The 20,796-nt window shown below is 42.6% G+C and overlaps 1 protein-coding gene across 2 annotated transcripts in view; it reads left to right on the top strand.

The window, feature by feature from the left end:
* The window catches only part of gabbr1a (gamma-aminobutyric acid (GABA) B receptor, 1a), a 103,911-nt gene that overhangs the window by 14,610 nt on the left and 68,505 nt on the right, over positions 1–20,796 (top strand). For both annotated transcript variants that reach the window (XM_058053844.1, XM_058053843.1), the window contains 3 exons: positions 5,523–5,708; positions 8,798–8,815; positions 18,640–18,800. In XM_058053844.1, coding sequence (XP_057909827.1) covers positions 5,523–5,708; positions 8,798–8,815; positions 18,640–18,800 — 365 coding nt within the window. The remainder of the gene's footprint in view (positions 1–5,522; positions 5,709–8,797; positions 8,816–18,639; positions 18,801–20,796) is intronic.

Raw genomic sequence — 20,796 nt, 5'->3', positions numbered from 1 at the left:
TACAGATACCTGGCATGGTCCGGTACTTTATTACCGACACCCGGCACGGTCCGGTACTTTATTACTGACACCCGGCATGGTCCGGTACTTTATTACCGATACCCGGCATGGTCCGGTACTTTATTACCGATACCCGGCATGGTACGGTACTTTATTACCGATACCCGGCAAGGTCCGGTACTTTATTACCGATACCCGGCATGGTCCGGTACTTTATTACCGATACCCGGCACGGTCCGGTACTTTATTACCGACACCCGGCATGGTACGGTACTTTATTACCGATACCCGGCGTGGTCCGATACTTTATTACCGACACCCGACGTGGTACGGTACTTTATTACCGATACCCGGCATGGTCCGGTACTTTATTACCGACACCCGGCACGGTCCGGTACTTTATTCCCGATACCCGGCAAGGTCCGGTACTTTATTACCGACACCCAGCACGGTCCGGCACTTTATTACCGATACCCGGCATGGTCCGGTACTTTATTACCGATACCCAGCATGGTCCTGTACTTTATTACCGACACCCGGCGTGGTCCGATACTTTATTACCGATACCCGGCGTGGTACGGCACTTTATTACCGACACCCAGCATAGTCCGGTACTTTATTACCGATACCCGGCGTGGTACGGCACTTTATTACCGACACCCAGCATAGTCCGGTACTTTATTACCGACACCCGGCATGGTTCGGTACTTTATTACAGATACCCGGCATGGTCCGGTACTTTATTACCGACACCCGGCATGGTCCGGCACTTTATTACTGACACCCGGCACTTTATTACCGATACCCGGCATGGTCCGGTACTTTATTACCGATACCCGGCATGGTCCGGTATTTTATTACCGACACCCGGCATGGTCTGGCACTTTATTACTGACACCCGGCACTTTATTAACGATACCCGGCATGGTCCGGTACTTTATTACCGACACCCGGCACGGTCCGGCACTTTATTACCGATACCCGGCATGGTCCGGTACTTTATTACCGATACCCGGCACGGTCCGGTACTTTATTACCGATACCCGGCATGGTCCGGTACTTTATTACCGACACCCGGCATGGTCCGGTACTTTATTACAGATACCCGGCATGGTCCGGTACTTTATTACCGACACCCGGCATGGTCCGGTACTTTATTACCGACACCCGGCATGGTCCGGTACTTTATTACCGATACCCAGCATGGTCCGGCACTTTATTACCGACACCCGGCATGGTCCGGTACTTTATTACCGATACCCGGCATGGTCCGGTACTTTATTACCGATACCCGGCATGGTCCGGTACTTTATTACCGATACCCGGCATGGTCCGGTATTTTATTACCGACACCCGGCATGGTCCGGCACTTTATTACTGACACCCGGCACTTTATTAACGATACCCGGCATGGTCCGGTACTTTATTACCGATACCCGGCGTGGTCCGGTACTTTATTACCGATACCCGGCGTGGTACGGTACTTTATTACCGATACCCGGCATGGTACGGTACTTTATTACCGACACCCGGCATGGTCCGGTACTTTATTACCGATACCCGGCACGGTCCGGTACTTTATTACCGATACCCGGCATGGTCTGGTACTTTATTACCGACACCCGGCATGGTCCGGTACTTTATTACTGACACCCGGCACGGTCCGGTACTTTATTACCGACACCCGGCATGGTCCGGTACTTTATTACTGACACCCGGCACGGTCCGGTACTTTATTACCGATACCCGGCACGGTCCGGTACTTTATTACCGATACCCGGCATGGTCTGGTACTTTATTACCGACACCCGGCACGGTCCGGTACTTTATTCCCGATACCCGGCAAGGTCCGGTACTTTATTACCGACACCCGGCACGGTCCGGCACTTTATTACCGATACCCGGCATGGTCCGGTACTTTATTACCGATACCCGGCACGGTCCGGTACTTTATTACCGATACCCGGCATGGTCCGGTACTTTATTACCGACACCCGGCATGGTCCGGTACTTTATTACCGATACCCGGCACGGTCCGGTACTTTATTACCGATACCCGGCACGGTCCGGTACTTTAATACCGATACCCGGCATGGTCCGGCACTTTATTACTGACACCCGGCACTTTATTACCGATACCCGGCATGGTCCGGTACTTTATTACCGATACCCGGCGTGGTACGGTACTTTATTACCGATACCCGGCGTGGTACGGTACTTTATTACCGATACCCGGCATGGTCCGATACTTTATTACCGACACCCGGCATGGTCCGGTACTTTATTACCAACACCCGGCATGGTCCGGTACTTTATTACCAACACCCGGCATGGTCCGGTACTTTATTACCGACACCCAGCATAGTCCGGTACTTTATTACCGATACCCGGCGTGGTACGGCACTTTATTACCGACACCCAGCATAGTCCGGTACTTTATTACCGATACCCGGCGTGGTACGGCACTTTATTACCGACACCCAGCATAGTCCGGTACTTTATTACCGACACCCGGCACGGTGCGGTACTTTATTACCGATACCCGGCATGGTCCGGTACTTTATTACCGATACCCGGCATGGTCTGGTACTTTATTACCGACACCCGGCATGGTCCGGTACTTTATTACAGATACCTGGCATGGTCCGGTACTTTATTACCGACACCCGGCACGGTCCGGTACTTTATTACTGACACCCGGCATGGTCCGGTACTTTATTACCGATACCCGGCATGGTCCGGTACTTTATTACCGATACCCGGCATGGTACGGTACTTTATTACCGATACCCGGCAAGGTCCGGTACTTTATTACAGATACCCGGCATGGTCCGGTACTTTATTACCGATACCCGGCACGGTCCGGTACTTTATTACCGACACCCGGCATGGTACGGTACTTTATTACCGATACCCGGCGTGGTCCGATACTTTATTACCGACACCCGACGTGGTACGGTACTTTATTACCGATACCCGGCATGGTCCGGTACTTTATTACCGACACCCGGCACGGTCCGGTACTTTATTCCCGATACCCGGCAAGGTCCGGTACTTTATTACCGACACCCAGCACGGTCCGGCACTTTATTACCGATACCCGGCATGGTCCGGTACTTTATTACCGATACCCAGCATGGTCCTGTACTTTATTACCGACACCCGGCGTGGTCCGATACTTTATTACCGATACCCGGCGTGGTACGGCACTTTATTACCGACACCCAGCATAGTCCGGTACTTTATTACCGATACCCGGCGTGGTACGGCACTTTATTACCGACACCCAGCATAGTCCGGTACTTTATTACCGACACCCGGCATGGTTCGGTACTTTATTACAGATACCCGGCATGGTCCGGTACTTTATTACCGATACCCGGCATGGTCCGGTATTTTATTACCGACACCCGGCATGGTCTGGCACTTTATTACTGACACCCGGCACTTTATTAACGATACCCGGCATGGTCCGGTACTTTATTACCGATACCCGGCGTGGTACGGCACTTTATTACCGACACCCAGCATAGTCCGGTACTTTATTACCGATACCCGGCGTGGTACGGCACTTTATTACCGACACCCGGCATGGTTCGGTACTTTATTACAGATACCCGGCATGGTCCGGTACTTTATTACCGATACCCGGCATGGTCCGGTATTTTATTACCGACACCCGGCATGGTCTGGCACTTTATTACTGACACCCGGCACTTTATTAACGATACCCGGCGTGGTCCGATACTTTATTACCGATACCCGGCGTGGTACGGCACTTTATTACCGACACCCAGCATAGTCCGGTACTTTATTACCGATACCCGGCGTGGTACGGCACTTTATTACCGACACCCAGCATAGTCCGGTACTTTATTACCGACACCCGGCATGGTTCGGTACTTTATTACAGATACCCGGCATGGTCCGGTACTTTATTACCGATACCCGGCATGGTCCGGTATTTTATTACCGACACCCGGCATGGTCTGGCACTTTATTACTGACACCCGGCACTTTATTAACGATACCCGGCATGGTCCGGTACTTTATTACCGACACCCGGCACGGTCCGGCACTTTATTACCGATACCCGGCATGGTCCGGTACTTTATTACCGATACCCGGCACGGTCCGGTACTTTATTACCGATACCCGGCATGGTCCGGTACTTTATTACCGACACCCGGCATGGTCCGGTACTTTATTACTGACACCCGGCACGGTCCGGTACTTTATTACCGATACCCGGCACGGTCCGGTACTTTATTACCGACACCCGGCACGGTCCGGTACTTTATTACCGATACCCGGCGTGGTACGGTACTTTATTACCGATACACGGCATGGTCCGGTACTTTATTACCGATACCCGGCAAGGTCCGGTACTTTATTACCGATACCCGGCAAGGTCCGGTACTTTATTACCGATACCCGGCAAGGTCCGGTACTTTATTACCGACACCCGGCATGGTCCGGCACTTTATTACTGACACCCGGCACTTTATTACCGATACCGGTATCACGTGATGTTGATGTTTACGTTTTACTGGGCATGCCCTATTGACTATTCTGTTTGATTTTCACGGCGCATGTAGACAAGAGATTGGAATATTCCTTTCCATGGATACCATTGTTTCCCGAAAGGTCATTGGGAAAGAGGAAAAAGTGGTGATGTAAAAACATGGCTACTGTGGAGTGTCTGTGGTGTAAAGACTAGCATAGCAATGTAATATTGGTCCGTGTGGCAACACCTACCTTGTTCCTCCCATAGACTTATTGATGCACGTGTGAGGTCGTGGTGACATTTTGGAACATTTTTGGTTAGCGGTGTGCCACAAGATTTTTACAATGTAAAAAAAACGTGCCGTGGCTCAAAAAAGGTTGAAAAACATTAACTGTATTAGACAATAAAACATTTTTTAGAGGGCTTCGTAGTCGAAATAGGTGTGTCCCAATGACGTGCATTGTTAGCTAGCTCATATTAACTAGTATTTGGGCATTATAAAGCACAGAAAAGGGAAATAAATATGTGTTCATGTTTGACATAATGATTGTAAATGATGGGCAAAATTCCCCCCAAAAAGTGCAGTTCCCCTTTAAGTTGGTTATTATCAAAAAAAGCATGGAAATAGCTGGATATACGCTCTGAAATGACACTATTTTTGTTGTCATTATTATATTTCTAGACATTAAAATGAACAAATAAACTGAAGAAACAAGGATGCTGTAATATTTTGTGTCAATCACTACAATTGATTTTAATTGTTTGCAATGTGTGATTTGGCAAGTCTGACTGCCACATGTTTATTAGCACGGTTAGCATGCTGCTGCTTGCATAGTACTGTATTTTTAGCATTTAGACGGTTATCATAGATGTGTGTTAGATGTTTCTCTCATATTAGTGCTCCATTCTCAAGTCAATATTGTTACTAACTTGCTAGGTGCTAAATGCTATCAGGTAGCCTCTGTATATTAGCTGGCGGCCTACAAGATGATGATGATTTTTGTTTGTTTTGCAGTGTTGCTGTGTCCTCGCGTGTGGACGTCTCTGGAGAACGGTCAGGTGACGGTGAAGCCGCCGGGGCAGCCGGTGGAGGGCACGGTGCTGCATTACAGGTGTCATGGCGGCTTCATCCTGGAGGGCAGGAACACCAGCCACTGTACCAAACTGGGGAAGTGGGACGCTCCCAAGCCCATCTGCCTCTGTGAGTATTCCAGAAATTCCATAAATGACCTTTAGCACAGGCGATACACTAAATCCCGTGTTCAAGTGGAATCGCCTTGCATTTATGGTAGGGGTGTCCAAAGTCAAGCCGTGGTTTACTTTATTCTTTACTTTAATAAAGTAACAATAATCTGAGAAAAAAAGTTGTACTTTATAATATTATGAGGATGGATAACATCATTTTAGTACAGTAAACCTCGGATATATCGGATTCAATTGTTCCCACTGGTTTTGTCCGATATAAGCGAAATCCGTTATATGCGTATACCGGAAAATGTCCGTTTTACGCATATATGGGATTTATATCCGGTATATGCGTAAATGGGATTTTATCCGTTATAAAAAGGCACTTCCTTGACTATGTTTCCAATGTACCTGGACGCGCAGGCAACGCTGCAAACGCTGCAAATGACGTCGTATAGCGGCCTGTCACGATTCGGCGAATCGGAGCGCCACGATGCGGCCATCCGATATATGCGAGGGAAATTTCATGGAAATGCATTGGAACGGGACTGGAGATTTTGTCCGAAATAGGCGAAATCCGTTATAAAAAATCCGATATATGCAATGAATTTTTATTGGAAATGCATTACAGAAAAATCGCTTCTTTTTTATCTGTACGTTGTGAGCGAATTTCCGATATATCCGAGTCCGATGTATCCGAAGTTTACTGTAGCATAATAGAAAATGTGTAATTTTCTGGAAAAATGGGTTGCGGATAAAGTTATAAAGTCATAATATAGAACTGATTGAAATCTTAAGACCAGTTGGAAAATTGCTAGAATATGGACACATTTGGGCCTTAATGAGGGTTTAAGTCGAGATACAAAATGCAAAAGCAAGATGGAGGAGTGATACAACAACATTCATTCATTTTCTACCGCTTTTTCCTCACGAGGGTCGCGGGGGTGCTGGAGCCTATCCCAGCTGTCTTCGGGCGTAAGGCGGGGTACACCCTAGACTGGTCGCCAGCCAATCACAGGGCACATATAGACAAACAACCATTCACACTCACATTCATACCTATGGACAATTTGGAGTGGCTAATTAACCTAGCATGTTTTTGGAATGTGGGAGGAAACCGGAGTACCCGGAGAAAACCCACGCATGCATGGGGAGAACATGCAAACTCCACACAGAGATGCCCGAGGGTGGGATTGAACCCTGGTCTCCTAGCTGTGAGGTCTGCGCGCTAACCCCTAGACCACCGTGCCGCCGATACAACAACATTTGGAACTTAATTCAAAAACAAAACAAAAACTGATATAGGTTGGGCGGCACGGTGGGATAGGCTCCAGCACCCCCCATGACCCTTGTGAGGAAAAGCGGTAGAAAATCAATGAATGAGTTCTCCTCCTAGTTTGTGTGGAAGTGGTAACTTTTTGGCTTCTTATTTTGTCTTTCCCCACCCTCGGCCATCTCTGTGTGGAGTTTGCATGTTCTCCCCGTGCATGCGTGGGTTTTCTCCGGGTACTCCGGTTTCCTCCCACATTCCAAAAACATGCTAGGTTAATTAGCCACTCCAAATTGTCCATAGGTATGAATGTGAGTGTGAATGGTTGTTTGTCTATATGTGCCCTGTGATTGGCTGGCCACCAGTCCAGCGTGTACCCCGCCTCTCGCCCCAAGACAGCCGGGATAGGCTCCAGCATACCCTTGACCCTGGTGAGGATAAGCGGTAGAAAATGAACGAATTAATGAATGAATAGGTTGTTTTTCACATGACCAAAAGTTGAAGACCACAGGCTATGAAAGCCAAAAATCTGCTCAAAATTCAAATTTTCTGTCAGGCATTGACACGGTCATGCCCTCCTGATGGCTAAAGCTAAGAAGCTTTCTCTTCTTGATGCTGAGGTTGGACGCAGTAAGTCATTTTACATTTTGGGAAAGATCCTGAGCATTACGGAACAAAAAAGTCAAGTTGGTAGACCCCAAAAAATGACCTTTGAAATGACCAATGAAGGTCCTTACTGGTGCCGACTGCAGCCCAATAACCATCAGACGGTATCTGTGGGAAAAGAGTTGAAGGGTCTCCTTCTACGCCTTAAAAGTGCCCGTTTAGACGTTGCCAGGGAGCGTCAAACATGGGACATTCAAAAATGGAAAAAAACTTTATTCTCTGATGAAAAAAAATGTAACCTTGGCGGTCCAGATGGCTTCCAACGTTACTGGCATGACAAGGAGATCCCACCTGAGACACAGAGGAGGGGGGGGTCCATTATGATCTGGGGTGCTTTTTCATTCAGTGGAACGCCGCAGGTTCAGGTGGTGCAGGGTCGTCAAACGGTGGTTACATTCGGATGCTTCAGCGCGCATCCCTTATGACTGAGGGGCCCTGGTCTGCTCATTACTGAGTCCTAATTAGACATTTTTTTCTGCGATGATTTTAAACTTTTGACGAGCGGATGAGAATTTTTCAACTGGTCTTAAGATTCTGATCGGGTCTGCGTCCCGACTGTTTTCCCTATGCGGACCTCACCGGAAAAAGTTTGGACACCCCTGATTCATGGTAAATTACATCTGGCGGTTGTCGACTGTCTGACTGCGTTTGTCGGAAACAATCGGGATTTGGCAAAAAGAAGCAGGAAACAAAAGAGGTGAACGATTGCCAGCTGGTTATCAGCGTCGGCATGGCAACCAATAAAGTTGCTATGGGAATGTTTGTATTAAAAAAAAGAAAAGGAGCCTTCAGTCCAAGCAAGTTGGTTATATAACCGATAAGAACGTCGCAAATCAGCGCAACAATCAATGAACGGCATTACCAGCGTCATAAATGTTGCATTTTCATCAGTTTTCTTGAGTGTTTTTTCCCAATTAAATACAAAGAATGTGCAATGTTTAAAGTTCCATGTGTTATTTCAGTTGTACTGCTGTGAAATAGGAGATATTATATAATCTAATAATGACACATTTTAGCAAGTTGCAGCCAAGGCGTTATCAATCGCGTTGCTTCTGCTGCCATCTAGCGATGAGTAATGGCATTGCATTGTTTTTTGATATTATAGTGTCACTAACATACGAACATAACATTGGTTTTCTTTCTTTGGTTCCCCTTTTTCCCTGCCAAAGATGACAAAAACGACACAGGTAAGACATTTTACCTTCTTTATTATTCAGTGCAGTCAATTTTATATCTGTAAGTGTGTTACGTAACCACAAGGGGGCGGCATTGGTCCTTGAGATGCTGGAGGTAGCTGTCCACCAGGGGGCAGTGTAAGACAGTGTAATAACAGACGCATTGGAGACCAGTTTGCTAAAAAAAATGCTAAATTAATAACAATCAAACCTAGTCTAAAGTAAAGTAATGTAAAAGTATGTGATATTATAAAAAATGTGCTCTGATAGAGTAGAATATATAATAGAATATGGACAAAAGTATTGGGACATAGCTCTTAATTAGTCAATCAAGTTGTTTTGGAGTTGTTCTTGCTCCAGTTGGCCTCTGAATGTTCATTTCCAAAACCCTCACACACATCAAAATGCTATTTAACTGTTTTTCGTAGTCAACTCATGGAATGGCCACGCCTCCAAATACCTTTTTCATCTCCGTCGTGTGTATAATGTCGCATGAATTGATGATAACCATGGGAACACATGTTGGGTAGACTATATAGTATTTTACATGCAACAGTCCTATTTTTACGCATATTTTACATGTAAAAGTGTCATGCAATCTGCTATATGTGCACTTTGAAATCATTTATTTGATGTAAAGTGTGTTGGAAATTAAATGTATTATTATTTTTATTATTATTATTGTCTTTATTATTACTATTTTATATATATATATTATTATATTAGATTTGTTATTATTAGTTATAGTAATGTCATTATCATTATATTATTATTATTATTGTTGTTAATAATAATAACAATAATAATATTACGACTATTATTATATTCATATTATTAACAACAATATGAATATAATAATAGTAATATTATTATTATTAACAACATTCTTCTTATTATTATTATTGTCATTATTTTTATTTTTATTTTTGTGCTTGTGTTACTTTTTCCAGGAGCATTTTGTAAACATCAGACCAATACTTTGGAAAAAACAGGCGGGCCAACACTTGGCCCCCGGGCCGTAGTTTGCCCACCCCTGGGCTAAACATTTTCACCGAAGGCTATTGTATCCCCCGGGAGTAAGAAGTTGTTTAACCAATCAAAGCGCCGAGAGGATCGGGACCATTGACTTTGCTCATCAGCGTTTTAAAGTGAGCTCATCCACACTATAAAAACCTTCCCTCGCGCCAGCTAATTGTCATTCCCAAGCTGAGCCAGGATTGCGTCTCTTCATTAGATGGCCTCTAATTGCTGTGCCGAGACTAAAAAAAACAAAAACAAAGAGGGGGCGGTGTTCTGAGTTGTTGTGCGGGGTGTCATCATGCAGAAGTCGGGCGCCGTTTAAAATAAATAAATGAATGCATGTGTTCGTTAAGAGCAGGGGTGGGCAAACTATGGCCCGGGGGCCACATCCGGCCCGCCAAGTGTTTGAATACGGCCCGCCCAATCTTTCAAAAGTATTTCATTTAAACTCAACATACAACCTGGCATCATGGCCTGAGCCAACCTTTTGATGGTTGTATCAATTTCGTTTTTTGACATGGTCTGTTGTTTACAAAGTGCTCCTGAAAAAAGAGACACAAGCACATAATAATAATAAAAATTAAAATAATAATTATTATATTATTATTATAACTATTATGATTATTCTATTTATTATATTAATGCTAATTATTATATTAATTATATATAATGATATTGTCATATTTGCATATTTTACGTAATAATATAATAATTATTATTTACATTTTATTTTAATTATTATAATATTTTATTATTTTTAAAATATTTAAATATAAATATAAAATAATAAATAATAATAGCAGATTGCATGACAATTTTACAGATACAATAATACCAGGTGGACTGTTACGTGTAAAATAGTCTGCCCCCCGGAAATTTTGTTATATCAATGCGGCCCGCGAGTCAAAAAGTTTGCCCACCCCTGGTTAAGAGGCTATTTATACTTTTTTTTTTGTTTACATCCGCTCATGGAACAACTTTGCCATTTTACATGAACAGGTTTTTGTCACTAAGTGGGTTAGTGAGCCTGGACTTGCTTGTTCAGCGAAGGTCGCGCTCCTTTATCGCCATGGTAACTTGGACTAACCTCCATAAACCATAAACCAGCTATTAAAGTACCACCGTTTGACTGTTTAACTCATTTCAAGATGGCGTCACCATTTATTGAAAACCTACGGATCTAACAAGGAGGAAAAAAAGCCATTCCCTGATGATATTATCCATCCACAGTCTAAACGAGACGAATTGAGCGAATTGAGAGCTAGGTATATCCACGCGACACCCGCTTCTAGCTAGCTCATCTAAACTCATTCCTCAAGCTAGAACAGGGGTGGGCAAACTTTTTGACTCGCGGGCCGCATTAATTTAACAAAATTGACGGGGGGGATTATGTAGTATTTTACACGTAACAGTCCATTTTTACACCTATATTTTTACACATATTTTACATGTAAAAGTGTCATGCAATCTGCTATATGTGAACTTTGAAATCATTTATTTGATGTAAAGTGTGTTAGAAATTAAATGTATTATTATTATTATTGTTATTTTTATTAGAATTATTATTATTATTATTATTAGTTATAGTAATGTTATTATATTATTATTATTATTATTTTGTTATGTTAATAATATTACTACCATTATTATATTAATATTATTAACAACAATATTAATATTATAGTAGAATTATTATTATTATTAGTTATAGTAATGTTATTATATTATTATTATTATTTTGTTATATTAATAATATTACTACCATTATTATATTAATATTATTAATATTAATAATATTAATATTAAGTAGTAGTAGTATTAATCGTAGTAGGAATAGAGTAGTATTAATAATAATACTACTATAATATTAATATTGTTGTTAATCATATTAATATAATAATGGTAGTAATATTATTAATATAACAAAATAATAATAATAATAATAATATAATAACATTACTACCATTATTATATTAATATTATTAACAACAATATTAATATTATAGTAGTATTATTATTAATATAATAAAATAATAATAATAATAATAATAATAATAATAATATAATAACATTACTATAACTAATAATAATAATAATTCTACTATTACTACCATTATTATATTAATATTATTAACAACAATATTAATATTATAGTAGTATTATTATTAATATAACAAAATAATAATAATAATAATAATAATAATAATAATAATAATAATATAATAACATTACTATAACTAATAATAATAATAATTCTAATAAATTAAATACAAAATATTTGTATTACTATTATTGTGCTTGTGCTCCTTTTTCCAGGAGTATTTTGTAATATTATTACCATTATTATATTAATATTATTAACAACAATATTAATATAATAGTATTATTATTATTATTATTATTATTATTATTATTATTATTATTATTATTATTATTATTATTATTATTATTATTATTATTATTATTATTATTATTATTATTATTATGTGCTTGTGTCCCTTTTTACAGGAGCATTTTGTAAACAACAGACCACATCAAATAACCAAATAATGATAAAGCAGCTACCTCAACCATCAAAAAATTGTCCCAAGCCACGATGCCAGGTTGTATGTTGAGTTCAAATGAAATATTTGGAAAAAACAGGCGGGCCATATTGAAACACTTGGCGGGCCGGATGTGGCCCCCGGGCCGTAGTTTGCCCACCCCTGAGCTAGAATGTGTGTATATTTCCCATAAGGATTTTTCGGCCCTTTGTATTGAGTTGCGGACTACTATAGAGCAGCTCCACACAATAACCAGCACAGAAAGCGTTCTAGTTCTTCCAGAATCTGCACCCATTCATCTGTATTTCTTTGGATTTTGTGGTTTTAATGTATTATTCCACGCATGGCGCGCCTTCAAGCACTGCGGTTGGTCACACTCCCGAGTGCATAGAAACTGGTTTCCGGTTTGTGCCGCTAACTTGATAGGAGTTGATTCATCTTTTTAACATACAGCCATATGTGTTGGATTCCAATTCCCATCCAGAAGTAGAGAAGTCGGAATTTTCTCAATGGTAAGTAGCTTTAGTATTTTAGTATAAGGTTTTCTCCAGCATCTGTAATGTGTTTTGTTTGTCGGCTAGTCCAGCTGCATACTGGGACGTTTGTTCGCAAAACAGTCCCGTGTTCAATGCCGTTGACAGATACATTTCTTTTGCCACTTGTGCCCGATGGTGGCGTCTTTTGGGATCGCTAGCAGGTAAACGATGGGGGAGGAATGGGGAAGCAGAGCTTGGGGGAGGGCAGAGAGTTTATATATAAGGAAGTCCGCCCTCTGTGACATCACAAAGGAATGGTTTTGCCACGCCTTTTCAAACTGATTGTTTTGATACCATCCCAAACTTCTTTCAGGGCTCACTTCCAAATCCCCGTGCATGCGTGGGTTCTCTCCGGATACTCCGGTTTCCTCCCACATTCCAAAAACATGCTAGGTTAAATAGCCACTCCAAATTGTCCATAGGTATGAATGTGAGTGTGAATGGTTGTTTGTCTATATGTGCCCTGGGATTGGCTGGCCACCAGTCCAGGGTGTATCTCGCCTCTCGCCCCAAGACAGCTAGGATAGGCTCCAGCACCCCCATGACCCTTGTGAGGAAAAGCGGTAGAAAATCAATGAATGAGTTCTCCTCCTAGTTTGTGTGGAAGTGGTAACTTTTTGGCTTCTTATTTTGTCTTTCCCCACCCTCGGCCATCTCTGTGTGGAGTTTGCATGTTCTCCCCGTGCATGCGTGGGTTTTCTCCGGGTACTCCGGTTTCCTCCCACATTCCAAAAACATGCTAGGTTAATTAGCCACTCCAAATTGTCCATAGGTATGAATGTGAGTGTGAATGGTTGTTTGTCTATATGTGCCCTGTGATTGGCTGGCGACCAGTCCAGGGTGTACCCCGCCTCTCGCCCCAAGACAGCTGGGATAGGCTCCAGCACCCCCCATGACCCTTGTGAGGAAAAGTGGTAGAAAATCAATGAATGAGTTCTCCTCCTAGTTTGTGTGGAAGTGGTAACTTTTTGGCTTCTTATTTTGTCTTTCCTTAGAATTTTACTCTTCCTCGATCAAAAGCCAAAAGTAGTAGCAAACTAGTTGACTGCCTCCTGTGGCTGCAACGAGTACTGCAGTTGTCTTAATGTTCAAAGTAGTTAGTAAACAAGACAGCTAACATGTACTGTTGTTTATCCCTCACTCACTTATTGTATTTCATGCACTCCGTCGTCAAAAACGTCCCGGATGGGACAAAGTCAGCCATTAAGAGCGCCGCGTTTCCTCAAATAGAAATCTTCATCTCTCCGCTGACCTTCCTCAACTCCACGTGTCATTACCGCCACCCACTTCCTGCCTCCCCGGTGGGAGAAAGGTCATTGTCTGCGCTAGTGTTTGCACTACTCCCTCCCGCCTCACTGTGTGTACTGTATGCTTCTGCCGGGTTGCTTTGTCCTTTCGCTGCGTGGTGGGATAGCTGAGGCCGAGCCATGTTTAGTATGCTGGGGTTTTTTTTTTTGGGGGGTGGATTCCTCAAATTCTGCCTAGCAACAAGTACCCGCACACCACAAACATGCAAAAAAATCAATTACTTTCATAAATAATTCAAAATAACAAAAGTGTGTTTATGTGGTCAAAAAAATGCATCACAACGGACAGATAAAAAAGAAGCGATTTTTCTGTAATGCATTTCCAATAAAAATTCATTGCATATATCGCATTTTTTATAACGGATTTCGCCTATTTCGGACAAAATCTCCACTCCCGCTCCAATGCATTTCCATTAAATTTCCCTCGCATATATCGGATGGCCGAACACTGAGTGACATTCTCAAAAATAAGGACACTATAAAGCAGAGGTAGGGAACCTATGGCTCGGGAGCCAGGTAGGGCTCTTTTGATGACTGTATCTGGCTCTCAAGCATTTCTTACCACAATAAAAATGCATTTTTGCTAACATTTTAAAGTAAACCATCACAGAAATGACTGTTAAAAATAATCAACAACTTTCTTATGCATTTTAATCCGTCCGTCTATTTTCTACTGCAATACGGCCGACCATATCTATCTTTCCTGATGATATTTTCCAGGTCAAACACCAAAACTCGATTATTACTGGGTAATGCGGTAGTCTACCTCGGTCATTAAGATGTAAATGTAAACTTTCCTCCTTTAGTCAAATAGTCACCTAGCTAAAGCTGCAGAACCAAGCCTTCTGGCAAAGATGGCCAAAAGAATGAAATATACGGAGTACGGTGCAAAACCATGCAGCAGCAGAAGTTGCATTAATGGCAGCAAGTATTTGATTTATTATTGGACACTGCGCTGCTCACAAAAGTGTGCTGGCCACACCCCATTGGCGTGGGGTAGTGTCCCTGGTCTACGTAATTAGAGCCCATTATATCTAAAACTGTTGGTCTTACATAAAAATGCACACATTTTATTGCATTCAATGTTTAAAAAAAATGTATATGGCTCTCACAGATACACATTTTAAAATATCTGGTCTTCATGGCTCTCTTAGCCAAAAAGGTTCCCGACCCCTGCTATAAAGAGTAACATTGAAGATCCGGAAAAAGCCGCACGAAAAGCGGGAGATGCCAAACGGATTAGAAAGGTCTCATATGACGATGTGGACGATGCACTGATTTGCACTTTGGTTCCGGCAAAATGCTGGTTTACCGGAAATCCGCATTGACTCCGAGATGCTTCGCTAGAAAGCTGAATATTTTGCAAAGGAATTTGGCCTTGAGGATCCACAGATCACAACTGGCTGGGTTTACCGCTTCAAAAAAAACGTTGGGGGATCGCCGAGGACATTTTCCGGTATACGCATATAACGGACAAAACCAGTGGGAACAATTGAATCCGATATATGCGAGGTTTACTGTACTTGTATACACCTCGGTCGGAACCAAAAATTAAAAATATGGAGGAACTTAAAACTGACAGCATACGTACGCTGACCGAGAGGCAGTTACAGTATTTGACATTTCAAGTGTGCCTAATGAAGTGGCCGCTGATTGCAAACTGCAGGACGAGTGAGTGTGCTGCGCTTTTTGACACTGCAGAGTCAAAAAGTGGACTGCAATGCACTGCGGTAAAGAGTGCCAAGCCAAGTTACGTGGAAGCGTTTGGTGCATCCTAAGCCAGGTTTAAAGGTGCCAACATGAGCGATGCCCAAGTCTGCACCTTTGCGACCTTTAAGACTAAAGTCCTAGCAGCCACCTGGCAGCGCAGGGGGTCGCTTCAAAAAAAAAAAAAAAATACAGTGCCCAATGCTGTTGCATCACTCCAGTAAAGCTGCAGCTAAAGTTCAGCGCTGAATAATTGATGGTGCGTTGGCTGGGTCGCAGGGCGGCAGCGAGCACGAGGAGGAGGTGGAAGGCAAATGCCAGTGCATGATGGCGACGCTCACCTCCGCCATGTGAGGCCTTGTTAGCGGCGAGTTGGGCGCACACGCCAGCCAAGCCAGCCACGTAATAACGAACTTTTTCTAATGAAGCGTGCTACAGTAAACCTCGGATATATCGGACTCGGATATATCGGAAATTCGCTCACAACGGACAGATAAAAAAGAAGCGATTTTTCTGTAATGCATTTCCAATAAAAATTCATTGCATATATCGGATTTTTTATAACGGATTTCGCCTATTTCGGACAAAATCTCCAGTCCCGTTCCAATGCATTTCCATGAAATTTCCCTGGCATATATCGGATGGCCGCATCGTGGCGCTCCGATTCGCCGAATCGTGACAGGCCGCTATACGACGTCATTTGCAGCGTTTGCAGCGTTGCCTGCGCGTCCAGGTACATTGGAAACATAGTCAAGGAAGTGCCTTTTTATAACGGATAAAATCCCATTTACGCATATACCGGATATAAATCCCATATATGCGTAAAACGGACATTTTCCGGTATACGCATATAACGGATTTCGCTTATATCGGACAAAACCAGTGGGAACAATTGAATCCGATATATCCGAGGTTTACTGTAGCATCGGAGCGTCTAACTGCATCGGGGTTTTCACTTTGAGATGTAATTGTCTTCTTCGTGGGCGCCGGAAGTCATTTTCAAGAAGCCGACGCTGTGATCACAGCCTGTCATGACGACAGCCAGGGTGAAACCCAATAAAAATGTCCAACAGCAAAACACACCGTATGGAACATCTTCGTCTTCATCTTCATGGAACATCTTCATTAATATTCAACAATGTAATTAAACTTTCACCATTATTGCATTTAATTCTACATTCACATGCACTTCCACTGATTTGCGCTTGTTTCTGAACTGCAAACTGCGACTTTCCTGGCATTGTGGAATACAGTAAACCTCGGATATATCGGATTCAATTGTTCCCACTGGTTTTGTCCGATATAAGCGAAATCTGTTATATGCGTATACCGGAAAATGTCAGTTTTACGCATATATCGGATTTATATCCGGTATATGCGTAAATGGGATTTTATCCGTTATAAAAAGGCACTTCCTTGACTATGTTTCCAATGTACCTGGACGCGCAGGCAACGCTGCAAACGCTGCAAATGACGTCGTATAGCGGCCTGTCACGATTCGGCGAATCGGAGCGCCACGATGCGGCCATCCGATATATGCGAGGGAAATTTCATGGAAATGCATTGGAACGGGACTGGAGATTTTGTCCGAAATAGGCGAAATCCGTTATAAAAAATCCGATATATGCATTCATTCATTCATTCATTTTCTACCGCTTTTTTCCTCACTAGGGTCGCGGGGGTTGCTGGAGCCTATCCCAGCTGTCTTCGGGCGAGAGGCGGGGTACACCCTGGACTGGTGGCCAGCCAATCCCAGGGCACATATAGACAAACAACCATTCACACTCACATTCATACCTATAGACAATTTGGAGTGGCTAATTAACCTAGCATGTTTTTGGAATGTGGGAGGAAACCGGAGTACCCGGAGAAAACCCACGCATGCACGGGGAGAACATGCAAACTCCACACAGAGATAGCCGAGGGTGGGAATTGAGCCCTGGTCTCCTAGCTGTGAGGTCTGCGCGCTAACCACTAGACCACCATGCCGCCCCGCTCGGAGAACAATAAAAAGAAAATGAATCGCACGTTTCAGGAAGACGTCTTTGCGTGTTTGAAGTGAAATCAGCCGGGACGCAACAATTGGCCGACAAAATAGTTCAACTCCGAGGGGATATTGCAGAGAGCCCCCCTGCCTACCGCTCATCCATCTTGCACACACGCACAGAGTAGTGATGCAGGGTATCCGTGGCAGCTTCCTCTCCCTGCTGCAAATCTTTTCATGTGTTTGAACGCGGCAGTCTTTGCAGGGGGAGATGCTGCCTGCTGCTATTTCCACCACGTCTCTCTCTCTCTCTCTTTTTTCCACACTCTTTATTTGCCAGGGAGGAAGAGTGGACGTGGGGGGGGGCTGCAGCTCCCAATCATCAGCACCGAGCGCCGGCTCTGGTGTCTCATTCGCGCTTGCTTCTTCTTTTTTTGTGTGCGCTTAAAAGTCGTCAAGCTGCGACTCGACATTTGCGATTGATTAGTTGCACCGTGGGGAGGGGGGGGTTCTTGTTTCTTCCTCGTTTTATTTGGAGTGGCTCGCATTTGGAGAGCCGAGCTCCGCTGGAAAGAGCATCCTCATGTGTTTCGGACTTTTCGGAAATTTGCGTCTGAAGCCATGCCGAGGATGAGCGCTCGCACATCTCGCCGCCATGCGTCCGCTCGGCCCCGGGCATCTCTGACCGTGCTTTCCTTCTTCTTCCTTCTCCTCCTCCTGTGGCCACGGCCGTGCGCAGGCAAGAAGAAGCTGTACATCGGTGCTCTGTTCCCCATGAGTGGAGGCTGGCCGGGGGGACAGGCGTGCATGCCCTCTGCACAGATGGCTCTGGACCTGGTCAACAACCGGAGCGACATCCTGCCGGACTACGAGCTGGAGCTCATCCACTATGACAGCATGGTGAGTTCCAAACTTGCTTTTTGAATTGGTGTCAGACTGTATGCACATAAAGTCAAAAATACTTTTAAATCAATATGTTTATTATGCTTCTTGTATTTTGGTTGCACCTGCAATTTACATGGCCAAAATATGTATTCAATATTTATTACAGCTGCATACAGTAAAGTACACAAAAAAACACAATTTTATGTTTATCTTGTATTGCCAAAAGAGGAAGTGACTTCCTTGACCGTGTCAATCAAACATGTGCGTTATCTGATTGGATCAGGGGTGGGCAAACTACGGCCCGGGGGCCACATCCGGCCCGCCAAGTGTTTGAATACGGCCCGCCCAATCTTTTCCAAAGTATTTCATTTAAACTCAACATACAACCTGGCATCATGGCCTGAGCCAACCTTTTGATGGTTTTATCAATTTCGTTGTTTGACATGGTCTGTTGTTTACAAAGTGCTCCTGAAAAAAGGGACACAAGCACATAATAATAATAATAATTATTATTATTATAATATTAATAATAATTATTATTATAATATTAATAATAATAATAATTATTAGATTATTATAATTATTATTAGAACTATTATGATTATTATAATTATTATATTAATGCTAATTATTATATTAATTATATATAATATTATTGTTATATTTGCATATTTTACATAATAATAATATAATAATTACTATGTTAATTTTATTGTAATTATTATAATATTTTATTATTTTTAAAATATTTAAATATAAATATAAAATAATAAATAATAATAGCAGATTGCATGACAATTTTACAGATACAATAATACCAGGTGGACTGTTACTGACACAAGCACATAATAATAATAATAATAATTATTATTATTATTATGATTATTATTATTAGATTATTATAATTATTATATTAATGCTAATTATTATATTAATATATATAATATTATTGTTATATTTGCATATTTTACATAATAATAATATAATAATTATTATTTTAATTTTATTGTAATTATTATAATATTTTATTATTTTAAAAATATTTAAATATAAATATAAAATAATAAATAATAATAGCAGATTGCATGACAATTTTACAGATACAATAATACCAGGTGGACTGTTACGTGTAAAATATATAGTCTGCCCCCCCCCCCCCCGTAAATTAAATAAATAAAGCCACTTTCACCCATCAAGTACGGTATAACTAGTCTTCTCCGCCGCTCCGCATGCCGCAGGCTCAAACCACGGTCCACCGAATGAGAGTCCAGAGCGCTAGGCATCGAACTACAAGCTCTTCGATGTCCAGCGCAACTCTTAAGGTGTCAGGTAGTGAGGTTTACTGGTGGTCACACAACCACCCCCCAAAAAAATACAGTGTTTGTCACACTTTAATGTTTCAGCTCATCACACAAATTCAAATATTAGTCAACGACAACACAAAGTCAACACAAAATGCAGATTAAAAAAAAAATCCAAACCTACAACCCCCAATTATCCATTAATCCATTATCCACAAATGATAATGATAAACCTTCCCAGAAGTGGCCGACCAACCAAAATGACTCCAACAGGGCAGGCAGTGACGACTCATCCGAGAGGTCACAAAAGGCCCCACAACAACATCCAAAGAACTGCACGCCTCACTTACCTCAGTTAAGGTCCGTGTTCATGAGAAAGGCAAAAACGGGCTGCATGGAAGATTCCGAAAACATTAACGCTCTTCTTAAATTTCCCGGAAAACATTTTAATGAGGGCGGCACGGCGGTCTGGTGGTTAGTGCGCAGACCTCACAGCTAGGAGACCAGGGTTCGGTCCCCGCCCTCGGCCATCTCTGTGTGGAGTTTGCATGTTCTCCCCGTGCATGCGTGGGTTTTCTCCAGGTACTCCGGTTTCCTCCCACATTCCAAAAACATGCTAGGTTAATTAGCCACTCCAAATTGTCCATAGGTATGAATGTGAGTGTGAATGGTTGTTTGTCTATATGTGCCCTGTGATTGGCTGGCTGGCC

This window comes from Doryrhamphus excisus, chromosome 17 (assembly GCF_030265055.1).
Source record: "Doryrhamphus excisus isolate RoL2022-K1 chromosome 17, RoL_Dexc_1.0, whole genome shotgun sequence".
Lineage (NCBI taxonomy): Eukaryota > Metazoa > Chordata > Actinopteri > Syngnathiformes > Syngnathidae > Doryrhamphus > Doryrhamphus excisus.
This window is presented reverse-complemented; position numbering and strand designations above follow the sequence as displayed.